This window comes from Hyposmocoma kahamanoa, unplaced genomic scaffold (genome assembly GCF_003589595.1).
Source record: "Hyposmocoma kahamanoa isolate Upper Pololo Valley unplaced genomic scaffold, ASM358959v1 81, whole genome shotgun sequence".
NCBI classification, from domain to species: Eukaryota; Metazoa; Arthropoda; class Insecta; order Lepidoptera; family Cosmopterigidae; genus Hyposmocoma; species Hyposmocoma kahamanoa.
Genome location: NW_020654080.1, coordinates 8,925,039 through 8,948,519, shown reverse-complemented (window position 1 = coordinate 8,948,519; position 23,481 = coordinate 8,925,039). Strand labels below are relative to the sequence as shown.

The 23,481-nt window shown below is 37.4% G+C and overlaps 1 protein-coding gene across 1 annotated transcript; it reads right to left on the bottom strand.

Annotated features, from left to right (window-relative positions):
- Positions 1-15,897: 15,897 nt before the first annotated feature.
- LOC113234175 lies at positions 15,898-18,684 on the bottom strand. The gene is made up of 2 exons (XM_026469457.1): positions 17,549-18,684; positions 15,898-15,950 (listed from the first exon to the last, which is right to left on the bottom strand). Exons 1-2 carry the CDS (start codon positions 18,241-18,243, stop codon positions 15,911-15,913), a joined length of 735 nt encoding a protein of 244 aa, XP_026325242.1. The 5' UTR covers positions 18,244-18,684; the 3' UTR covers positions 15,898-15,910.
- Positions 18,685-23,481: the final 4,797 nt, after the last annotated feature.

Sequence of the window (23,481 nt, the reverse complement as noted above, 5' to 3'; positions counted from 1 at the left end):
GGGTAAGTAAGGGTGCTGGTGAAATGACAGGCATATGGGACTTGTCAACTTATGTCTCAGGGTAACGGGCGCATTGCCAGTTCCCCTAAAATCTTTACTATTTAAAGCTCTGAGTGGCACTGCAACTGTTATGGACAGGCGTGTAGCTTACACTCATATGTCATATATTTACACTACAAAACAATCACGTCACGTCACAAATCGCAGGGACAAAATCCATTCGACAAGTGATAACGCCGCCTGAAGGTCATACCTCACGTTTTTTACAGTAGTCGTTGCTATAATTCATTCGAGCTAGGATTCAGGTTAACTTCTGCGTGTTATAAGTCATGTATTATGGCCTGATATTTTCCCTTACCCAGGTTTTATGGAGCCATGCCAAGTAATTGAATTTATTTGTTTCAGTACTGTATGAGAGACGTTGGCTATGTGTGTGTTCTATTGCCTATAGAACCTGGACTGCTCAAGGAAACTTTTCGAACTGCTGCCACCGTCACATTTCCACTATAGTATAGTAGCAGTAGAGCTCCTTGTGAAAGTGTTCTTTCAGCATAGTACTGCCGCCTTACCTATTTCTGCCGCCAAGCAGTAATGTTAGCATTACTGTGTTCCGGTTTTGAAGGGTAAGGGTGCTGGTGAAAATACAGGCACATGGGATTTGTCAGCGTATGCCTCAGGGTGACGGGCGCAGGGGCAGTGCCCCTAAGATCTTTGCAATTTAAAGCTCTCAGTGGCACTGTAACTGTTATAGACAGGCGTGTAGTTTACCATGAGGCATACGATTTGTTTGTCCCGTCACTAGATATTACAAATAAAAAAAAACTTTCCGCCAAAGGAGAAAAACCCATCCCCACACCCTTGATGCCTGGCATTGTAAGACCACGTGGGCGTTCGTTCGTTCTGTCCTCGAACCTGCAAGATGTGGAACGAGCGAGTCAACGGGCTCTCAAATGCTGGCAACACATATAGAATGCACGAATGCAGCCGCCCCGTACGAAGTAACTCTCTTTTCTTGTAGCTCTGGCGCAACTGAGGCCCATTGATTGGCGAGTACCTTACGCTGATTGGCAATTCTTTTCACCATGAGATGGCAAGCATTACGGTGTATGCCATCAATACGATAAGAAGATGAACGCATAGGCAGCTCCTCTGAAATTGCAGATGTCTATGGGCGATGATGACCACCTCCCATTAAATGGTTCGTCTGCTCGTTTGCCTCCTACTTTACATAAAAAAAGATACTTTCAGCCAGGGATCTGCAAACTCCCGGGTTTTAACCTTGCACTTTGTTAACGCCGGGTATAAATCAGGTTAACACCCATTTATGCCCATTATCGAGGACAAAAACTGTTTACAACTAAATATTTGTTATAAATCGCGTATTGTTCAAATTTAATGAATTTAATTATGTTTATTGAATGTAAGTTTGTTGTAATTATTAACACAAAGGCGACATCTCTAGTTAACTGCTAATAGTAATACTAATGCTAATAACTGCTAATGTAAGGGAACCTGGCTGATTTAAGAAATATATTATTCACATAAAAATTCAAAAGGTCTACTGGTTCGTCCCGTGTCTTGGTCGGCATAGCGTCTAGCACGCTTTACTAGGAGACGCTGGTTCGAATCCAGCCGGATCAAAGGAGTTTTTTCTAAGTGTTCGATCTTTGTATTAATAATTTAATAATATTATTACAAAATGTGTATCGCTTTCTGATCTAGATGATTCAATTTTCCTTTCTATTGAATCGATTTACTTGAAAATCGCATTGTGATACAAAACATCGTTAGACCGTATCTTGATCGTATGTACTTGTATCGATTTTCATAAAAATCAAATCGTAAATGTGCATTGGTAGTAAGAATCCACAGGATTGCACGGAGGATATTGTGTGGTGTTGTAATCTATGGAATTATACCAAATTCCGTATTCGCCGTTTCTGCCCACGTCTTTGGGCAGAAATTGGTTAAAATCGATTTGAGTAAAAACCGGTTTGAAAAAGACCCGGACGGGTTGACCTGGTTTTATCCTACTGCCTATCTCTGATTCCAACATTATGTCATCACAATTTAAAAACTTGGTGTCACTAAAGCTATCCAATTACTCGAGTAGACCTATTTTGTGAAGAAACTTCTACGAAAACTTCCTCACAGAACTTGTCATGGAGTAATGGATTACGCATTTTATTAATTAGTATCTGTATTATGAGTTATAATTCTGAGTGACGTTTTATATTAGAGTTTTATTTCATTAGTGGACCCATTACTAACCAATTTTTGTAAATTAAAAAAAAATGCATTAAAGCGTTCAGTAAAGCGTGAAATACACAAAGAGCGGGTGCGGGTCGGGCGCGGGTCGAGTCGGGACCGCAGCGGGTCTAATTCTGTGTATTTATATGGACGACAATACACCGAGTGCTCAGTGTTATTCACGCTTAAGCAGTGTTACGATAGTTAATTATTAAGTTAGGTGGCATATCACAACATGCCACTTTCGCTTCTACCACTGGAATAACATTTTACACATGTACCTACATACAAAGAGGCATACATAATGCCTTTTTTAAGGATTTTTCAATCTAGTTGAATATTTATGGCGAGGACAGCCCTTAAAGTTTTCTTTTTTAAATTATAAATGGATTTTATATTGACCACAGCCTAACCTTGAAGCAAAGACAGGTCTAAGATGGAATGAGCTCACGTAGAAGATACCTGTTCAATCTTAACTTAAACACATTCCAGTTGTTTTTGTATTTTTGACAAGTGGAAGCGGAATTAAATTGTGCAATTCCAGTCTCATACTCTTCGTGATACATTCTGTATAATACCGATAAGGAGACAACTAGGTGGTATTCAAGGCTTTGCGAAGCTTTGCTTCTACTAGTTTATCTGAGTCACATATAAGCTTCTTGACACGCTTTTGAATTGAATTCAAGTTAAGTTAAGTTGGTATTTAGCAGACAGCAGTGTTCCATACGTGACCCGACTTATACTTGGGTACAGTTTGAGCTACTATCCCTGAGTAAGTTGTCCCTGTCAACCGACTCGAGAGAGACTACAGGCTCGACGGCAAGACCAGGGTACAGCGGGTGTTCTGGCCAAGCCCTCTGCCAGCCTTCACGGGTATCTCTTGTGGACCCGGACTTGGTTACGGACACGCTGGAGTTTGTGGTGAGCTGCAGAGACGGGCATGTTTGTCTGCCCTGGTAGCACGTGGCTGGGGCGTCTATCGCGTGCGCAGTTAGCGCGTCTTAGTAACGTTCTAGCCTGAAGGGAGGAGACACGCGGGACACGTGAGTTGCCCTCTATGTCCAGACATTGTCACAGGACACTGCGACTAGCATCTCCGGCACTAGCCCGAAGAGCTAGTAAAGGATAACCTTGATATCCTCCGGTCCCTCCAGTATCTATTGGGAACTGAAGAGACGTCGTTTTTCGGCGTCGGGGAGTGCGGGTATCTTACAGCTCCACCACCAATGAGGAGGTTTGGTAGTGGACTTTGGAGTCGACGGCTCAGCGGTGGCAACCGTTAGTTGTGCAATGCGCAACGGGAAGTGAGCGTGCCTATCGAGAACCGGATGAAGTTAAGTGACAGAAGTCTATGACAACCCTGTACACAGGCTGATCTGGGGTCAGAACCTGAACTTATAAGGTTCCTGTACGCGCACAAGTTATAGTGCCCTTCTCGTATACTCTAAGGGTCGGTAGGGAGTGTCACTACAATCAAAACTAATGAAGAAAGACATGGGGCTGTACCGGAGTGAAGTAACGCCACACCTTGGAAAGGATTCTTCCTCCTTCCTGACTATATTTCTGGCCTTGACATGGCATTATCTATGTTCTGGATGTCCATTAGAAAGAAAGGTGGACAGATAGCTGCTGAAGTTTACAGGTACATTTACCGAAGTACTTATAACAATAGAACCTATACCTAACCTAACAATAGACGTGTATTTAACAGGCTGTTTTGCGCCGGTAGGCTAAATTTCATAATTTATTATTGAAGCTTAGACTCGAGCTTATCGACGCCAATAGGCATCCCGGCGCAGAGTTCAACCAAGTCTAAGGTATTTAATTCCTATTTCGCCATGCAGTTTGTGCTTTACACTCAATATGAGCGTCCAAGTTTTTTTTATGATAGCAAGTGACGGGACGAACAAGCCGTGCGTTCACATGAATATTTCCAGATATGATCGAGAGTGTTCTCTAAAAGGGTTGAGAGCGTAGTGAGAATAAGAAAATTTGTGAATGTAATTGAAGCAAAGGTTTGTCAAGATTGTACTAAGTGGCGATCTTTGTCTACCCCAATGGAATGTCAAGGGTATCTGTACATATTATTAGTTTTAAGATTTTCTTTACGAAACATTTAATTCCACATATTTTATGACATAATAGGTAAGTCTAAGTAAGGTAAGTTTTGTTGTATTACTAACACTGTAAAATTTGTTTAAAACAATAAGTACGTGTTGTTCTGGTCTTGCTCACTTATTGTTAGCACTCGATCCACGCTCACATATCACGCTACACGCGAATTAGCTGTTTCTGAGAATATAATAAATTTATTGTGAACTTCTATTTTTATCATCATGTCATGTAAGGCCCGTTACTGGACACGAATTTTCTCAAAACAGCCGGTTGTGGAATATTGTCCAATGCGCTTGTCCAACGCAAATTTGGGTTTTCACATTCGAAGACTTAGTGCACCTTTTCCGACATGTAGATTCCATGATACCGTCTCAGTGGACATATAAACAATCTGAACCTTCAAGGTGTCGTGAGCCATAATCGAGTGACTTGCACACAGGTTTTCGTGGTGTTGCCATCTTAGGTCCCAGGTTCGATTCCCGGCCGGGTCAACGTAGAAAAACTAACTTTTCTACATTGTCTCGGGTCTGGGTGTGTGTGGTACCGGCGTTGTTTCCGATTTCCATAACACAAGTTGCTTACTTTAGGATCAAAGCAACATCTGTGATGTTGTCTAATATTTATTTATTTATTTATCTGATCCATTACTGAGCGAAAATAAGCCATATGTACATATTATATTATTGGGCAGGACATTTTTCTGTATCATTCTGTCTTTAGCAGCAGTAGAGATCCTTGTGAAAGAGTTCGTCCAAGGAAGTACTGCCACGTTATCTATTTCTGCCGCCAAGTAGTAATGTGAGCATTACAGCGTTCTGGTTTTTAAAGGTAAGGGTGATGAAATTACACGAACATGGCAATTGACGGTTTTATGATGAATAAACAAGGTCTCAATATTTCTATGCAGTCTACGAAATTGATACTGTTAACAAGCAATAATTATTCTGCCGCCGTTAATTGAAAGGGCGCTTGTGACAAAAACTCAAAGCCTAAAACTAATGTTTAAAGAAATTAAATAAAATAATCTTAGTAAAGAGCACTAAAAAAACCGAAATCAAACGTGTGTGGAATTACACCTATTTGCCAAGTTTTATTGAAATCAGTTACCGGTAAGTGCGTGAAACCGGATTCATCCCCTAGTTTGCCACCCTTAGACGTGGAATATTTGCGTCAAATTTAAATGGGATCACTACTGAGGTACCCTCTTTCCAACAAAAAAAAAAAAAAGAATCATCAAAATCGAGTCACAAATCGCGTAACATACGTACAAAAAAAAACATACAGCCAAATTGACAACCACCTCTTTTTTTTTAAGTCAAATAAAACCCCCGGACCTTTTTTCTTCTCGTTACAACCATAGTCGGTAATGACAAGAAAAAGGCCTGAGGGTTTATTTGGGGCATTATAGTCAAGTTAGCCTGCATGCAATCAAACTATTTACGTACAAGTGTGATGGAAAGATAAGTAAATAAATAATAATTACAAATATTACTGTAGTATAAAGAACCGGGACAATCGGGGCTCTGCAGTGACAGTCATTAGATTCGGATTCAACGCACTTAATTCGTTTTCATAAAGTGTCTTTGCTGGCGAGAGAAATACATTTCATTCCGCGGAAAACACGTGAAGCTATCGAGATTGGTCGTCATTCGAATTTCAATTGTGATAATGGATGGTCGGTACCTGCCAGCTGGAAAACAGTGTTAGGTGCTATGTCAGTGGTTAGTGTGGATGTGACTTTACTGATTGTACTGATGATTCTAAATGAATTAACTTCGTTTGCTATTAACATTATACATACCTTGCAAAATGTGATTTTCGATTATATTTGCGCAGGAATTTTTTTGATATTGATTTTTTATTTATTATTGATATTTTATTGACATTGTAACAATATCTTACTTATATAAAACACGGCACAATTTTGACAGTTTCATAAAAAAACAATGTTAGGTACTACGTCAATGGTTAATGTGGATGTGACTGTAGAATGTGTGTGTGTGTAAAAATAATAAGTAAATATAATATCTGTTTTTTTTAAACTATACAATATGTTCTAAAGTCTTGAAAAAGTTAGCAAAACAGTTTAATAATTGCACATTTTTCATCGAAAATTTAGAGTTCTTATGCCCTTGTAACTTTGAAACTGAATAATTTAACGGGAAAGTGACAAACTAAGACCACTACAATACCAGATATTAGTTTCCCGATCTTGTATACTGATTGTCATTGGGTTTATTGGTTAATTAATATTCGAAACAGAATCAAACTTGGATTGTATGGATTGCACTCGTAGCACCCACTTAAGAACGGATATTTTAAATTTCTCAGGTATCACAAAAAAACAATACAATTTTTGAAATTCTTAGTTAATCATACAGTGTTTGCAAATTTTAATTTGTAGAAGTGTTCTTATTTATTATCACCACAGATAATCAACAAAAGCCGTGGTAGCCAAATGGTTTGACATAGCGTTTCTCAAGCAAAGGCCGTGGATTCGAATCCGGGCTCGCACCTCTTGAGATTTTCGAAATTATCTACGAAATTTCGGTGAAGGAAAATATCGTCATGAAACCTGCAGGTCGAAGAAGGTTCTTAACCCTCGGAAAACGTGGGAAGTCCCCAACCTTTGGCTGAGAAGAGAACCGTGCCCAGCAGTGGTACGTATAAATGAGTTCATGTTGTTGTTGATGATCAACAAAAACATCGTCATGATCATCATTATTGGTTGTTGGCGACTTGTATTTTATTTTATTTACTTATTTATTTCTCCACAGATGTACAATTTATACTTATCTTAAAGAACGTGACCATCAGGTTATTGGCAAAACAATGCTCTTTTACATTACGTATATGTATGTCTATTCTAGTCAATTCTTCATTAATTAAGTTACATTAAATACTATCTAATATTCTAAAGTAAAACTGTCTTTGCTAAATAATACTATCTCTAATCATAATATTGATTTCACTAAACATTTCATCACCTAGCAATACATTTTATCATTTCTTTTTTAACACTTTTTTACTAACCTTCATACTTTCCCTGAGCCAGTTTATTGTATTGTCTATTTTTGGTGTTACATTATTATCAGTCCTTTTTCCATAATTATTAACTTTATATTTATTTAATTTCCTTTCTCTAACTCTTCTTGTGTTATACCTGTTAGATTCCAACAATTTATCCTCACTCCTATAATAATTTTCAATAGCTATCACAAATTTTACTTTTTTATCAACTATGATATGACTATGTATGACGCACACATTTGTATAATCTTGTGATGCACTCGCGTTGCACTGGTCGTCCCAACGCACCTTTCATTATTATACGAATGTGTGAGTCCGAACTACCGTGCCAACCAAAACACTGTAATAAACACAAAACAGCATTTAGGTTTTTTTATATTTTTTGAGGTTAATAACATAAAACAATACATTTAACTTACGTTGTACACATTGAATATTAAAAAAATCTATCTAGTCATTATAATTTTACATTGAAAAGTAGATTATGTCTATTGAAAAACTACTAAATACCTTTTCCATCATTAACAGCCGAAAGATTCTTCTTGTTATGAAAATGCAAAACACTGCATTGAATCTTGCTGTGATTTGGCTTGACACGATAGAATGTCTTTTTTTATTAAAATTTGAGTAATGATAGTACACCCCCCTTCTCCTGAGACACTTGCGCGATTTGGGAGTTTTCGCTAACTCAGGCGCCCCGCGACACTGTACTGCATTTCTGACTGTATTACTGCGTACCGTGTATGTCAAAATAATTTCTAAATTTTAAAACTTACAGTGTATTTTAGTTTATACTAACTTATTCAAAAACAATAATACCACCAAAGTTGAAATGTCAGAAAGGTGTAGATTAGGCCTAGGGAAATCATATGAGCGCTGTTAAATCCAAACACTGTAAGTGACTTTACAATATATGGTTTGACACGGCAGCGTACAAGGCGCGCGACTGTGGCGCATACATACAAGCCGTGCTGTTTCTTTGTCCGGAATAGCAATACTTCTCTTATTGTACTATGTTCAAACCATCGATCTCTCAATTAAGAAGTAACCGCTCTACATATAAAAACAAACACCGTTACATAAAGAAAGACTCAAAATTTTGAAGAACGGTGAACGTATGAACATAATTTTATACACGTCTTTCTTAATTAACGGTGGGCTGTTATGGCTTCTCTGCGGAGGCTGAAGGTTTATTTATACGTTTCATTTCGGTCGTTAGACACCGGTGAAGTTAATTGTGTGTGCATTTACGTTCCTGTGCGGTTCCATTGACGTCACGCGTCACGCTTGCTGAAATTCTAGGGAAATTCTGCGAGCAAATGTCACGTCACGGTGTATACGTTGATGTGTTATATTAATATGAGACATTTCGTTATTATTACTGTTTTAGATAAAGCAACACGATCCAGTAAAGTCCATTGAAGATGAGTAAACTTGATTAAAGTAATACAAATTACTTTTATGGAAAGGATGAGTGTTAGTGTAATAAAATTATGGCCTTAAAATTATGAAGTTAATGTGGAAAAAATGTAAAGCTTCATGTAAAAATGTAAATCTTTATAATACTAAAATAGGGCTCTTTGACTGCCATGTTATCTATTTCTGGCACCAAGCAGCATTACTGCAATCCGGCGTTGAGGGGTAAAGGTGCTGGGGAAATTACAGACACGTGGGACTTGTCATGTATTTCTGAGTGATATTGTAACTGCTATGGAGAGTCGTGTCGCTTACGACGCGCACGAACCGTCATTCGTGACGGTCTTTATTAAATGTTTCCTTCTACGTTAGCTCTAAATTACACTGTGTACAATTTTTCAAAAAGGTTAGTTTCCTAGTTTGAATATATTGTTTTTTGTTTAATGGATCAGCAAGTCTGTAGAAAAGAGTAGCTATGCCCCCTGAAATTTTGCTTTTGCCGCTGTCACAATGGTATTCACATAGTGGTATTTACATAAATTCACACATGTACACAATTTCTCCGTTCTTTTAATAGTTAAAATATAATGTTCCGTTTTTGTCTTTCAATAAAGAGAAACCCGAAAATTTTCTTAACGCTGCTCATTTTAGAAAATTACATAGATAACCCAGAAACAAAAGCGTGATATACAATGGAGTTATATTTCTTTCATTAATGTACATTTATTTATTCACTCCTCTCAAACCATACCACATCGTGAATCATTATGTTCTTCATTTCAACTACCTTCACTCTGTTCTCACGCTTTTTCTCTCGAGATATAATCCCATAGCCGCCATCGGAAGTTTTATCTAATTACGCAAAACGCCCAAGTTTGAACGTAGTTTGCATATACTGAGGAAGTGGTGATGGTTTAAAAGCAAAATCGCAGAAATTGTGATTTGAAGCAAAAACAAACTCATCCCTTTAAATTGAATTCAAGCCAAGCATGAAAATTCAAGATACAATCAATGAATATTAATTCCTTAGGAAAATTTATTAAAACGCCCGTTTTCAAAGTTTCACAGAGTAAAACAAACAGGCCCGAAGTGTTTTAATGAATAGTTTAGTCATTTATGTACACACGCCAGCACATCAAGCTACACATTTACGTATCTTGTTCCGTTGCACTGGAGGCGATTTTCGAACAAAAATATATAGTCCGATGTGCCGTTGTCCGTACATAAAGCAGTCCGTTTGTTTTGGACTGGAGGACAAATAAAGTACTTTAATGGGCGCAAATGTTCTAGATGAAGTCCAATTGCATTCATTGATTTAATAACTTTCAACTAGTAATACTTCTGAAGAGATAAGCTTAAATATTAATACAAGAAGGCGTCTATGAGGCAAGAAAACCTGCCCTCCTTGTCATACTAACGCATTTGCATTTCGGTAACTTTCAACATATAATAATAATAATCATCATCATAATTTCACCTCGTTAACGCCCACTGCTGGGTATAGGCAAAAATAATAATAATAAATAATACAGAGGTAAAACATAAAACACACATTATTGCACTCGAGGCGCCGACTACCCCACAATCTCACCAGAACCTGAATGAAATGACGAAGCATCGGTGCATATAGCTTAGCTGTAAATGTTTTCAGGATGCTGTTAGGACTAGAAAGTACTCTAGAGAGGAGTGACGCCGTCTTTTTTCGCATTATATTAACCCTTAAAGTTTTTTATTTCAAGAATGCCATTTACGCTGAATTGGCATAACAATAAAACTAAAACTAAATAAGATATTAAAAAACAGCTTATAGGGGGTCATAGATCTCATTTCGCAGACTCCAGATATGTTAAAAACTCAATTTCGCAAAAATGTCGATTGCGTTAATTTATAATGATGAGGGCAGAAATAGTCTTGATATTGGATTTCATTTGTGATTTCATAAGGTACAAAATAAACAAACATTGTTAAGTTCATGCCTGTCTGTTGATATGGAATGGTAAAGCGAGGTAATGGTCGCAAACTGACGTCGTAGTGAATATTTAACATGATATTTGTGCAGTGTACTCACAGACCACATGTATACTCCTGGGTAGAGTGACCTCGGTGATCTAAATATTCTGTTCCATATTGATTTTTTATACTACTAAGTGACGGGGTAAAAAAGTCGTGTGTCTCGTTGTAAGCGACACGCCTGTCCCTAACAGTTGTAGTGCCACTCGGAGGTTTAAGTCACAAAGATCTGAGGGACATTGCCACTGCGCCCTGACACATAAGTTGACAAGTCCCATGTGCCTGTAATTTCACCAGCACCCTTACCCTTCAAAACCGGAACGCAGTAATATTCATATGCTTGGCGGCAGAAATAGGTAAGGTAGCAGTACTTCCCTCGACGAACTCTTTCACAAGGACCTCTACTGTTAATAAACTTTACCTTACCTATATTCTAAGCTGTAAATTTAAAAATTAAATATTCCCTCTACTGGTTGTGTGTGGTGAGCTGTGTCAGGATAAAGTGGCGTTCCGTTCTGCCTACCCCTCCTGTGGGACTGTTATGTATCTATGTAGGTAGGTACTGTAATTGGTACGGATTTTTTAGATCTGCGAAATTACGTAATTAATTGTAAATTGATTTATTTAGGCAGTTACGTTATTAAAAAAAGTCATTTTATTAATTACCTATCATAAACTTTTTTTATTTCGACTCACATTGAGAGGAGAACGCCTTATGTTGTTTAAGTTCTGATATGAACGGTGACTAAGTAGGTGAATGTAGCTCCTAAGAAATTTGTAGGCGTTCCGCATCATTGTTTAGATTTTTCGCCAACACCAAGTAAATGTTTTGTTAGTCTGTATATACCCCTTTTATTGTGTCTTATTTTATTTTAGATACCTACTAAGATAACGTCGCTACTTTTTTGTAATAATGAATACTTTTATAATATGTTTATTAGGAAGTATTGTAAAAATTGCACGTCTAACCGTTGCGTGAAAAAATCTTTAGAATAAATTAATGTAACTCACTTACATTGTAGATTCACAAATGCATACCGACTGCATCACAACTTAATTTTTTATTTTGTTATTATTCTTTAGACACACACCTTGAAGCTTCTCAGCTGGTCGTTTAGAAGCATAAACTTGAATTGTGAACGTCTTACTCTTTTTCGATTTGCGGATGATATCATAGTCTTACCAGAAAACTTGAAGGACTTAAAAGCTATGATTGGGGAGCTTTACGATGGGTCAATGATATGCAAAAACACAGATCACATCACTGAGCTTTGACATATCATGGAAAGAAATGAGGAATATGTACTTGAGACAAACTTTAGACCTTAATAAATCTGGGAAAGATAGCGAGATTAGGTGCCGCATCCATATAGACGAAGGTGCCTTTGGCAAATTGTCTAAAGTGTTCAAAGGCACCAATATACCCATCAACCTCAAATGTCGGACGTATGAGCAATGTGTCCTCCCAGTCATGGTCTACAGAGCTGAGTCATGAATGCTGACAAGACAGATAGTGCAAAAGCTACAGGTCATCCAGAGAGCTGTGGAAGGGATTATGATCTACTTTCTTTAAACTCGACGCAGATCAGAAACACTGAGTTCCGGACAAGAACGAAACTTATTGACATAGCCTGCAAAAAGAGGATATACTTGGCTTGGATATAATTAATGCATGTATGTAGAAGGGTACTTGAGTAGGAGACCGAGAGAAGAGTACAATAGCGTAGGTAGGCAGTGCGCTGGACGGACAACTTTATCAACATAGCAGGGAAAAATTGGATGAAGAATTCAAAGAAACTACACACTACACATAGCATTGGCTGGATAAAGGTTAAAAAGAAGAAAAGAAATACTAAGCTAACGGTAAAAAAAGCCTATTCACTCTAGCCTTTAATAACTCCAAATTGTAATATTTGGGAAACAGACGCAATTTGAAAATAGCTGTTGAAATACTACTGTTTAGCAGTTGGAATGTCGTTAATATGAATACGCACTAAAGTGACGCATTACATATTTGCCACACATCTTCCGCAGTCGGTTTCAAGCAAACCGGCAATAGGCAAAACTGAAGCGATACTTGGCAACAAACATCTTGCAGATAGATAGATGAGCTTTTAATGGTATTAGTTGTAATCCCACTAATGTGTTTAGTTCGGGATCGCGTTAACTAATGGATTAGGCGTATGTCTCTTAGTACACTTTCTGTTTCAGTAATTGTGATTTGATAGCTTTACACTTTTGACCTTTTGTTTGATTTACGCCTTTGTTGTTTCAGACATTTTATAATGTAAAACAAGTTTACGTCATCGATGTTATTGATCATATTATTCTACAAAATTGGAGGACCAAAATTTCCCTCTTTTTTTAAATAAGAAAGTTAATACTGACTACCTCCCATCAAGTGGATTGTATACTTGTTTGCCTCCAACTTTATATTTTAAAAAATCTTAAAATCAAATACTTTAAGTATCTTCTACGCAAAGCATTCCATTTGAGATGAAATATGTCTTAGAAGATGAAAGACCTGTTAACAACTCAAATAATAAATTACATACTGACACAATACCCACTTACACAACAAAGCATACAATTTGGCCCTAACAACTGTACAGTGGTAAATCCCCTGATTCATCTAATAATTCAATGCCTTCTACTTTATATTTAAAAAATGTAAGCGTACGTTCTGTAGTCTTGTAATGTTTCACAGAATACATGTAAATTCTTACGCTTGCTTTATCATCACCATCATCAGCCTATCGTAGTCCACTGCTGGACATAGGCCTTTACGCTTGCTTACTAAAGCAAAAATTAAACATTATTGCGGTATAGTAGATGCTGCCGGACACAAGCAACTTTCAAGAAGCTTCATTTTTCACTTTGATCGATTCGATGTGAGATCAAACTGAATAATGTAACAACCATCTAGTAGCAGACGGACTTAAACCCAGTTTCCCGATTTGGAGTTGTCTTTTAAAATCCTTGTCTGTTGTCCGTCGGTTATACCTACATTTCAACATTGACACTCGTTAAGGTGAGACCAAACTCCTGCCCCTGAACAGTAACTGCCTTTATAAATCAAGTCATCTGAGATCAGATTCCTCGATACACGGTTGTGGATTTATAACTGTATTTGTACAACAAATAACTGGTTTAACAATTCTCAAAAATTCTAGTTCTAAGAATTTCTTCAACAGTGATTCAGATGTGATGTGCTACATTCAACGGTTACAATACAAAATATTATTAAAAATTATTCCTAACATCCATTTTATGTTTTTTATTAACTGCATTGCATGTAAAACGATATTTATCCATTATTTAATAGCGAAGCGAGCGGATTGAAACTTACTGCCGCAGCTGCTAACGAAAAAATCTTAAATTCCTATAATCCCGCAAAGAACTCTTAATAATTATTACGCCATACAAGTGGCGGGAGTTGGGGGAACTTTCATAAATTCCGCAATATCGCCCGCTTCGCTTTCGTTTCGGTTTTATTTTTACTTCAAAACTGCGCTCACCGGGGCATTGGAAATATATTGTGGAAGTATGTTTAAACTTGTCGCACATTTTTTTTTGCTTTATTATTATTTTACTTCGGTATTGTTTTTCGATTTCTCTTTTATGTCTCTTTTAAAAATTGAATTTCGATATTTTAAAGGAAAGGAGTGTTTTCATATTTACAGTTTATTTGTTATTCGTTTCTACGATTGCAATAGCAGTGCTCGTAAGATCTTTGCGATTTAGAAAGTGAGTCTAAGCGACACTGCAACTCTATCGTTTCAAACCAACATATTGTAAGGCTCGGACACAATGTTCTAACTTCATTGACAAGAATTTTTCGATTGTTGTTAAGGGAAAATAAATTTATTAGTGTTTCAATACAAATTGCTTATTATGGTAAGTACAATTATAATGGCTGGATATAATTCTTTAATATCTAATGTACAAAGTAAGTTTAACTTCTATTAAAAATCTTTTTCTTATGCTATACCTTCAAAACGTACAAAAAATCGAAACATTCTTTTTCTAGCTTTTTCTCAAAATGTTATTTTTGATATTACATTGCTTTGATTTGACACGGCAGAACTGTCCCTTGGTCACGTGAGTTAGTAGCAATAGAGCTTCTTGTGAAAGAGTTTATCCAGAGAAGCACTTTTTTTTACACACACACAATATAACCCTGCACTACGGAAACCCTGTGTCGCGGGTGCTATGGACACATACATAGACTACCGCAAACTAACTCAAACTCACGAGAGACATAAATGTAGGCCATACAAATATTTCTCTCGGTCCGGGAATCGAACCTGGGACCCCTGGGTGGCAGTCCGGCATGGTAACCGTTCGGCCACGGAGGCAGAGTACTGCCACCTTACGCGTTTCTGCTGCTTCAAGCTGTAACGTGACCATTACTGCGTTCCGGTTTGTAAGGATACTAGTGAAATTATAGGCACATGGGACTTGTTAACTTCTGTCTCAGGCTGACGGGCGCAGTGGCAGTGTCCCTTAGATCTTTGTGATTTAAAGCTCTGAGTGGCGCTGCAACTAATATGGATAGGCGTGTCGCTTACTACCAGGCGCACTACTTGTTCGTCCCGTCATTTGGTATTATGAAAATAAAACAATAAAGTAAAAAAAACTTAGGAAATTAAATTATTTTTCCGAATGTAAATCGCGTATAGGGTAAAACTAGACAATACGCCCCACTTTTTTTTAGAGTTCAATGAAATCAAATTCTGGAGATATTCAATCAATATCTTTATTTTGGAACAATATTTGGTATTTTAGGAACTATTTGTGAATTATTTAAAGTAATACAGACCAATAAATGCCTTTTGGTGACAATTTTTTTTAAAGATGAGGTGGGGCGTTTTGTAAAATGACTGTTGGCTAATATGCCTCACTAGTATTACAAAATGCCCCAGTTTAAAAATCACATTTTCTTGCTATTCTTATGCTAAATGAACTACTTATAAAGGCAAAAATTCAGTCTTAATATTATTTTGTATCTAAAAATTCTAAAAATCTACCTATATTATACGAAAAGAAATTTAAAAAAAAATCAAAAATGCAAATGCTTCTTTCAAAATCACAGTTTTCTTACTGGCATTAATTTTGTACTACGATAAATCAGTCTTCAAACATTTAACATTAGGTATAGGACTATTTCTTGACAGTTACTCTTTTTGCTTTTCGACCACAGCGATTGCATAAAGGGTTATACATGGTACAAAACTCATGCAACCATGCAGAACACGACGTACACTGAATCCAGTCTTCTGACGATTTCGTATGAAAATAATTTTCGGTGCATTCCGCACATCTGTCTGTGTCTTCATCGGATATTTCATCCTCTGAAACAACTGATATATTTTCATCGTTACTATCAGATGAAGATGAGTATTCTATCTTCTTTTTTTTTTGTAGTTTTGAAGGATCTTTCTTTAATTTTTTTTGTCGACTTCTGTCTTTTTCTCCAATTGTTTTTTGCTTCTTTGTGCGACTTTTATGACTTTCATTTACTTTTCTCTTTCTGGCGCTCGTGTTTTGTCTTAGTTTCCCAGCTTCAACTTTCTGTTTCTTTTTATCTGCAATTAATTTTCTTTTTTGTATATGCTCATCAGAAGTTAGAATAACGGCTTTTTGCTTCTTTTTTGATAGTACGAATGGCAGTTTCGGTACAGGATGGATTTCACTTAAAATTTTGGAAGGCGTATCTTTGGAGTCGGCAGTTACGGTCTTTTCAGGTATTATTTGTTCAATCAGATCCATGTCATTTAATTCAATGCTATATGGTTCAGTAGGACGCTTCTGCGGACATTTTTTGGGGGTTGCTGGAGAAAGAGTCATTATTTGTATCGGTGAATGAATAGCACTTGTAGAATCATCTGACTTGTTTTTATTGGCTGTTTGTTCTTCAAAATTAGCTTCAAGTTCAGCAACGCGACAACGAAGCGGCGAATGTATTGTCGCTGTGGTGACCAAAATATTACCAGATCCTTGTTCACTGGGTGATGTGGGTGTTGACGCAGTAGTCATCAAAACGTACTCGGAACGATGTTGTTTTGAAGTTTCGGCCTCCAGTTCAAGGTTGATCTGCTGTGACGCTATGGGTAAATCTGGAAGTGTAGCCGAAGGACCTACAAGCAATGACATGGACTCTGTCGAAGTATCATCTTCATCATTAGGGGCGTTTTCGACCAAATCTTGCTCTCGCAAAGAATCTGACAAGGAGAAGTAGTGTTCAGGAATAGCACTAGGGTTGAAGGGATAGATTCCACACGACTTCAAGGCTGATACGCCATTTCGTATAGTAGCAGCTTTACCCCAAGCCCCGCCGATCAGTTTTGAAACGTCATATCGTGTCAGTTTCTTATCTTTATTTCTTACCATCCATGCTCTTGCTTCTTGAGCAAAGTACATCTTCAGAGGACGAAAAAATGCTCTATCTAGTGGTTGAAGGGCGTGTGTTGTGTGACTAGGGAGACACAACAATATCACGTTGTTTTCTTTGGCCACTTCCAGTAGTCGTATGTTATTACTGTGCGAGCTGTGTCCATCTAAAACCAACAGCGTCTTTCTTTGACTTTTGTGGCGTAGAAACACTTCTTCAAACCACTTCATGAAAAGATCTGAATTAATGTAGGAAGACTTTTTATTCATAAAAACTTGGGATCCAGGGGGGAGTCCCTCGGAAAACTGTGGCTTACTGTATGTTCCTTTGTATATCAGTACTGGAGGAATAAAGTTTCCTTGGGCATTGCAGCAAGCAATAACTGTGACATTTTCCCCTTTTTCACAGCTAGTGAGCGTGAAAACGTCTCTGGCTCCTTTTGTGGCTACCACTTTGCCAGCTTTATTGTTCACTTGGATGCCAGACTCGTCCATATTATATATGTCTTCAGGGTGGTTGGCAAAATCATTTTTTTCATAGAGTTTGGTTAGTAAATCGAAAAAGTATTTGACGTCCTCTCGATTAACTCCATAAGCCCGAGCAAGCGATAATCCTTCTGACTGTCTCGTACTTAATTCAGGGTTACGTTTCATAAATCCCATAAACCAGGTGTTGCCCGCAGATGCCGAACTTTCTAAAAATGGATTTTTTATTTCAAGTTTCTTTGCTATTTGAAATGCCATCTCTTTAACATCTTTTCTCTCTGGGGCAAATCCAACTTGTTCTAATTTTTTTATATGAGCAACTATCTTTTTTTCATGCTCGATGGAAAATACTGGGTTGCGACCAAGGGGAACCTTTAATTTTCCAGATAGAAGATGCCTTCTGAGTGTCCGAGATGGGATTTTGAAAGTTCTGGAAGCTTCATTGACACCCATTACTTTATTTCGAACTTTCTCCATAGCCTTTTCCAGGTCTTCCGACGCCCATGACGCTCTCAGAGTACTTCTTTGGTATTTTCGAGGCATTATCTGTAATAAATTTCTAAACTATGTAATTTTGGTTTAGTTGAAATGCTGGGGCGTATTATAAAACAACACGTGGGGCATATTGTAAATTTCGATTTTTAAAACGCCCCACCAACGTCAAGACGACACGTTCAAGGTTATAATTGTAGGTACAATAAGAAAACAAAGTAAATTTATCGTGTTTTACTATGATACCTGTCAATCCAATAAGAAATACAAAACAACTAATGTATGAGAAAAATGCTGAAACTCACCACAAATTGTTTTAATGCACAAAACCTTCGATTTGAATTTTTTCTCTTGTGATGTTCGAGAATCACGTGTGGACGCCAGCCATGTTGTCCGACGACTATTGTCTACTAGTGTGCGTTGTGTGCGTTTCGTAGCTGTCTTAATGTGCATATTATTGAAGTGGGGCGTTTTGTCAACTGGGGCGTATTACCTAGTTTTACCCTATTTGTTTTTTCAAACAAAACGACTTTTCGGGCCCGTTACAGGGCCCATGGTCACGGTTGACTGAGGTGGTACAGTCTTCAACCTATTTATAATACTTCACAATTTTGTACGGGAAGCTATTCAGTGCCCTTAGTGACACAAGAAGAAACAGCATTTTGTATACAAACATTTTACATGGTCGCTAGCAATAACTGCCACTGTAATCTCATGAAAGAGGTACTGTCTTTTCGTTTAGTTACTATTGTTTCAACTATTGTTTCAATCATTTCAACGTCTTTGCAAAATTCGTCATATAAACATAACCCCATTGCAAAGAAATCCTTACAGTTAAAAAATGTTATAACGCTATTTATACCTCCATTATAGAAGTATATACATTTAAAAGACATAACATTGTTTCAACAGACCACTATTTCGTTGTCGAATTGCAATTTATATTGTATTCAATTTTGTGTCGTCTATCATATCGTATGTCATATCGTATTCGTTATATTTGTTTGCTTCGTAATTCTGTACGCCAGCCCAATCTAGTTTCACTGTAAAGATAAATTTATTATAAGGCTTTACGCACATTATTCGACATGACACTACTTCGAAAACCCTCTGCTTCGACACATTGTACACCATTTTATTACAGCAATATTCGTAGGACTAATGTCAAATCAAATAAATTTGCGTCGAAATTTCATGTGACAGCGCAATTTACACCCCTTTTGAATCTGAATAAATATTAATTTGATATCAATCTTGTTAAAATTATCAAACGTTTCGTTACCCAGATGGTACTATCAAATAACTGTTAGCACAGCATTTGGGAACTAATAAACATATTTCTTCCTAAAACCGAGCTAACTAAACACACAGACAAGGATCTGAAATTTATGGCACAAATTAGCCTAGCGTCGACTGCAATAAATTTACATATGAAACTCATAAGTTAAAACCCTTTCGAAGTTAGTTTTCAACTAGATACGGCACTGATGATTTTAAATGAAATACATCCCTTAACTTCGTTTGCTGTTGAAATTATACATACGTTGCAAGATGTGGTTTCCGATTATATTTGCAGGTATTTTTTTAATATCGTATAATTTGAATAAATAAATATATTACATACACATTCGGCCTTTGTAACGATATCTTACTTATAGGGTAGTTGCTCGCCGTCGTCTGCGCTTGCGCCCGTACTGAATGACCCAGTTGTTAGGGCTTTGGCGCGCAGTCTCCGCCGGGTCACCGCTACGGATGGTCGTGATTAAGGACCGTGTACTGTTTCGAAACAAGTCTAGCAAAAATTCGACAGATATCCATTACTTAATATACGTGAGTCTCACTGTAGTTTTCTATTTAAAAGAGTTATTAAAAATTTACCTGTTACACAAAAGCGCGTCATTATAACTATGGCAAAGTCTATAAGCGTCGGTTAATTTCATAGCACTAAACTAAGATGCAATCTTTGAACAGGTCATTTTCTTAAAACAGATGCATTGCATTCATGGAGTCAAATCTGCACACATTTTACCGAAGCTATATGATAAAATCAAGCTCTTGTTAAGACATTTTCAGCAATATGTTGTTTTTTGTTCGAGCAGGTGCCTCGATGACTTGTGGGAAATACTATGAGCAGAACACCACTGCTTGACTGCTCGTGACCGCAGTAGAACGTCTGTATATTTTTGGTCTTTTTTCATTTTTAATAAATATTTGACGGCCTCCATGGTCGAGTGGCTTGCACATCAGTTTTCACGGGAATCGCTATCTCTTAGGTCCCGGGTTGGATCCCCGGCCGGGTCAGTGTAGAAACTCACTTTTATATATTGCCTCGGGTCCGGGTGTTTGTGGTACCGTCGTTGTTTCCGATTTTCATAACAGAAGTACTTTAGCTACTTACTTTGGGATCAGAGCAACGAATGTGATGTTGTCTAATATTTATTTATTTATTATATATTTATTTGTATCGGAGCATATTCTGTTATGTCAAAATCAAGTCAAAATCATAATACAGTATTCGACTTTGTAGCAAGTCCTGACTAAAACATTTTTTTTTTTAATCTGTCTATTCCAATCTCTCAAACATCCAAGAGAAAGTTTGAAGGTAATCAAGTGCTTACTGTATGAGCCATATTGCAATTTTGGTGTCGCTGGCGCATTTTCAGAAGCGCTGAACTTAATATTATGTTCCCTTAATAAGGTGTAGTTGACAAGTTATGCAATATGTACTGGAAGGTGCAGAAGCCCACGAGCTTGTAATATAATTTGGTCTCGGGTTATGAGATTTCATATTTATTCACACTTCAACGCCTATTACCTACTTTGTGTTCGTGATACGACACATTTTTACCCTTATTTGATCTAACGTCGTGTAGGTCTTCCTTTGCATCTTCTTCGATCCGTATCAAATCAACATCATCATCATATGATCAAACACATTAACTTGCCCGAGATTTAAAACTGGAGCGAAAAAAAAACTTAACAGTAAAGGTTATTATTATACAGCTTCTGCTTACTTGGATTACAAAAATCTAGGTTAGTAACCCATTTAACTCTGGTTCTGCAGGTTCTATATATAAAATAAATAGCGGACCTGTACAGTCTTTGATGTTTTTTTTTGCTGTAATTGTTGATAATATTAGAAACAAAGGTAAAAGCAATTAATATGGAGGTATTTGCACCCCATAGATGTTACACCCCAATATATTATTCCGATGTTCGGCCAGGCTATCTTCATCTCAGCAGTGGAATCATCATCAACGATGACACTATTTTTCCAAGGACAACCACACACACAACACTACCAGTGCGCTGTATTTTAGAGAGGCCTTTTTTAGCCCATAGACCTTTTTTCAAAATACCGGTTGATGTAATTATTTAAAGCGTTAGGGAAAAGCTCCTGTTTTTCCGGATAAAGTGTAAAAATATCCTACTAAAACTAAAACCGTCACAAAAAAATATTGTAAGATAATGAGGAATATGAGACCTCAATAATAATATACATATATCTTCTAAATATAGTGAATAAAAAATAAATAAAACGAATATTTAAAAATAATACAAATATTACTCTGAATGTAATAAAATTACGAGCTTGTTAAAACGTCGTAAAGGTCCAACTTAATAAGTGCTTCCGAACTATGTGTGCCATTTTTTTGTAAAAGGCCTTTTTAACACATCATGTGGTGCTACAGTGCAGGGTACAGGCCGTAGAGGCACTGCCACCGCGCAATTAACCCTGAGACATAAGTTGACAAGTCCCATGCACCTGTACCAGGGTTATTGCGAGTATCTACATCCGCATCCGCAGATAATCTGCATTCATCGATGGTGATATTCATTGCAGATGCTCAAGTAATGACTTGACCTAAAAGGTACGGTGGAATAATTTACGACGCTTAAGCTAGGCAGATTGATTGTTTTCATCAAGGTTGATTATTTTGTTATAAATGTCACAAAATCATTGAAATAATATTTTATTACAATACCAAAGAAAATAGAAAGTTTGTTCATGTAGATAGATTCAGTGAGGATGTACATTTGTCGCCTTTTTACCCTAGTGCGGGAGGGTAATGTTTTTCAAGTGTATGTATAATAATAATAATAACAACGGACACACTCAACATAATAATAACGGATGTATGCATGTATGCCCATGTCTTTTTCACGCTGTACAGCCTAAGGCTGCCTTTCCACCAGAGATGTGCGACGTAGCGAGGTGGTGTGCGAGGAAAAAATCCAGGCTCGCTTAACGCAGGTCCGGTGGAAAAAGGTTAGTAGAGCTAATACATCCAAAATTTCGAGAGATGGGTATGAGAGATGTGTGCGAGGAATGCGAGCGAGGTATGTATGCCAAATGATATAGGAAATTAGAGCTACTGAAAGTATGACACTAACTCTGACACTGACACATCGCCACCCCTCTCCCCACCACACCGTATCCCGCCCGCGCAGAGCTGAAAGGGCAGCCTAGCTGCATCGCACAGCTTTAGTGAAAAACATCACACCGTTTCACAGCGCCGCTACCATCCTCGCACCATCTCACTACCTTGCACATCTCTGGTGGAAAAGCAGTCTAAACGGCTTGATGGATTTTGACATAATGAGGTGTCGTTAGATTCGTCTTGGCTGTGGGATGAGGGGGGAATATTTTTTTTATCTTTCCAGCTAAATATGTATTTTTGCAGGCGGGTTTTTGTTTATAGAATTTTAGAATTTTTAGGCTTGTTTTTAATATATAAAATCAGTATTCACATCGCTGATGAGTAAAAATTCTGCATCAACAACAACCCTGTCATGTACTTTCACCAGCACCAACCCGCAACACAGTTAATGGTCACATTACTGCTTGGCGGCAGAAATAGGTAAAATAATAGGTGTTCTTTCGGATCAGCTGATTGTTTCTATTCTTCTCTAGCATATTTCAAATTTAACTGCCTCAGTAGCCGAACGGTTATCATGCCGTATGACTGCCACGCTGAGGTCCCAGGTTCGATTCCCGGGCCGGGAGAAATATTTGTATGGTCTACATTTGTTACTCTTGTGAGTTTGGTTGTAATTTGTGGTTGTCTATGTATATGTTCATGGCACCCGCGACACAGGGTTTCCCTAGTGTGGGGCTATGTTGAGTGTGTGCGTTATTATTATTATCTCCAGAGACCAAATGCTCGCTTTCAGTATTATGAATAGTTGCCGCGTACCTATTAAAAGTAGGTGTAAAATAGTCTCCAATAAAGCCCAAAACTTAAAAATACGTACACATAATTGACGAATAGACAAAAGTAATAAAGT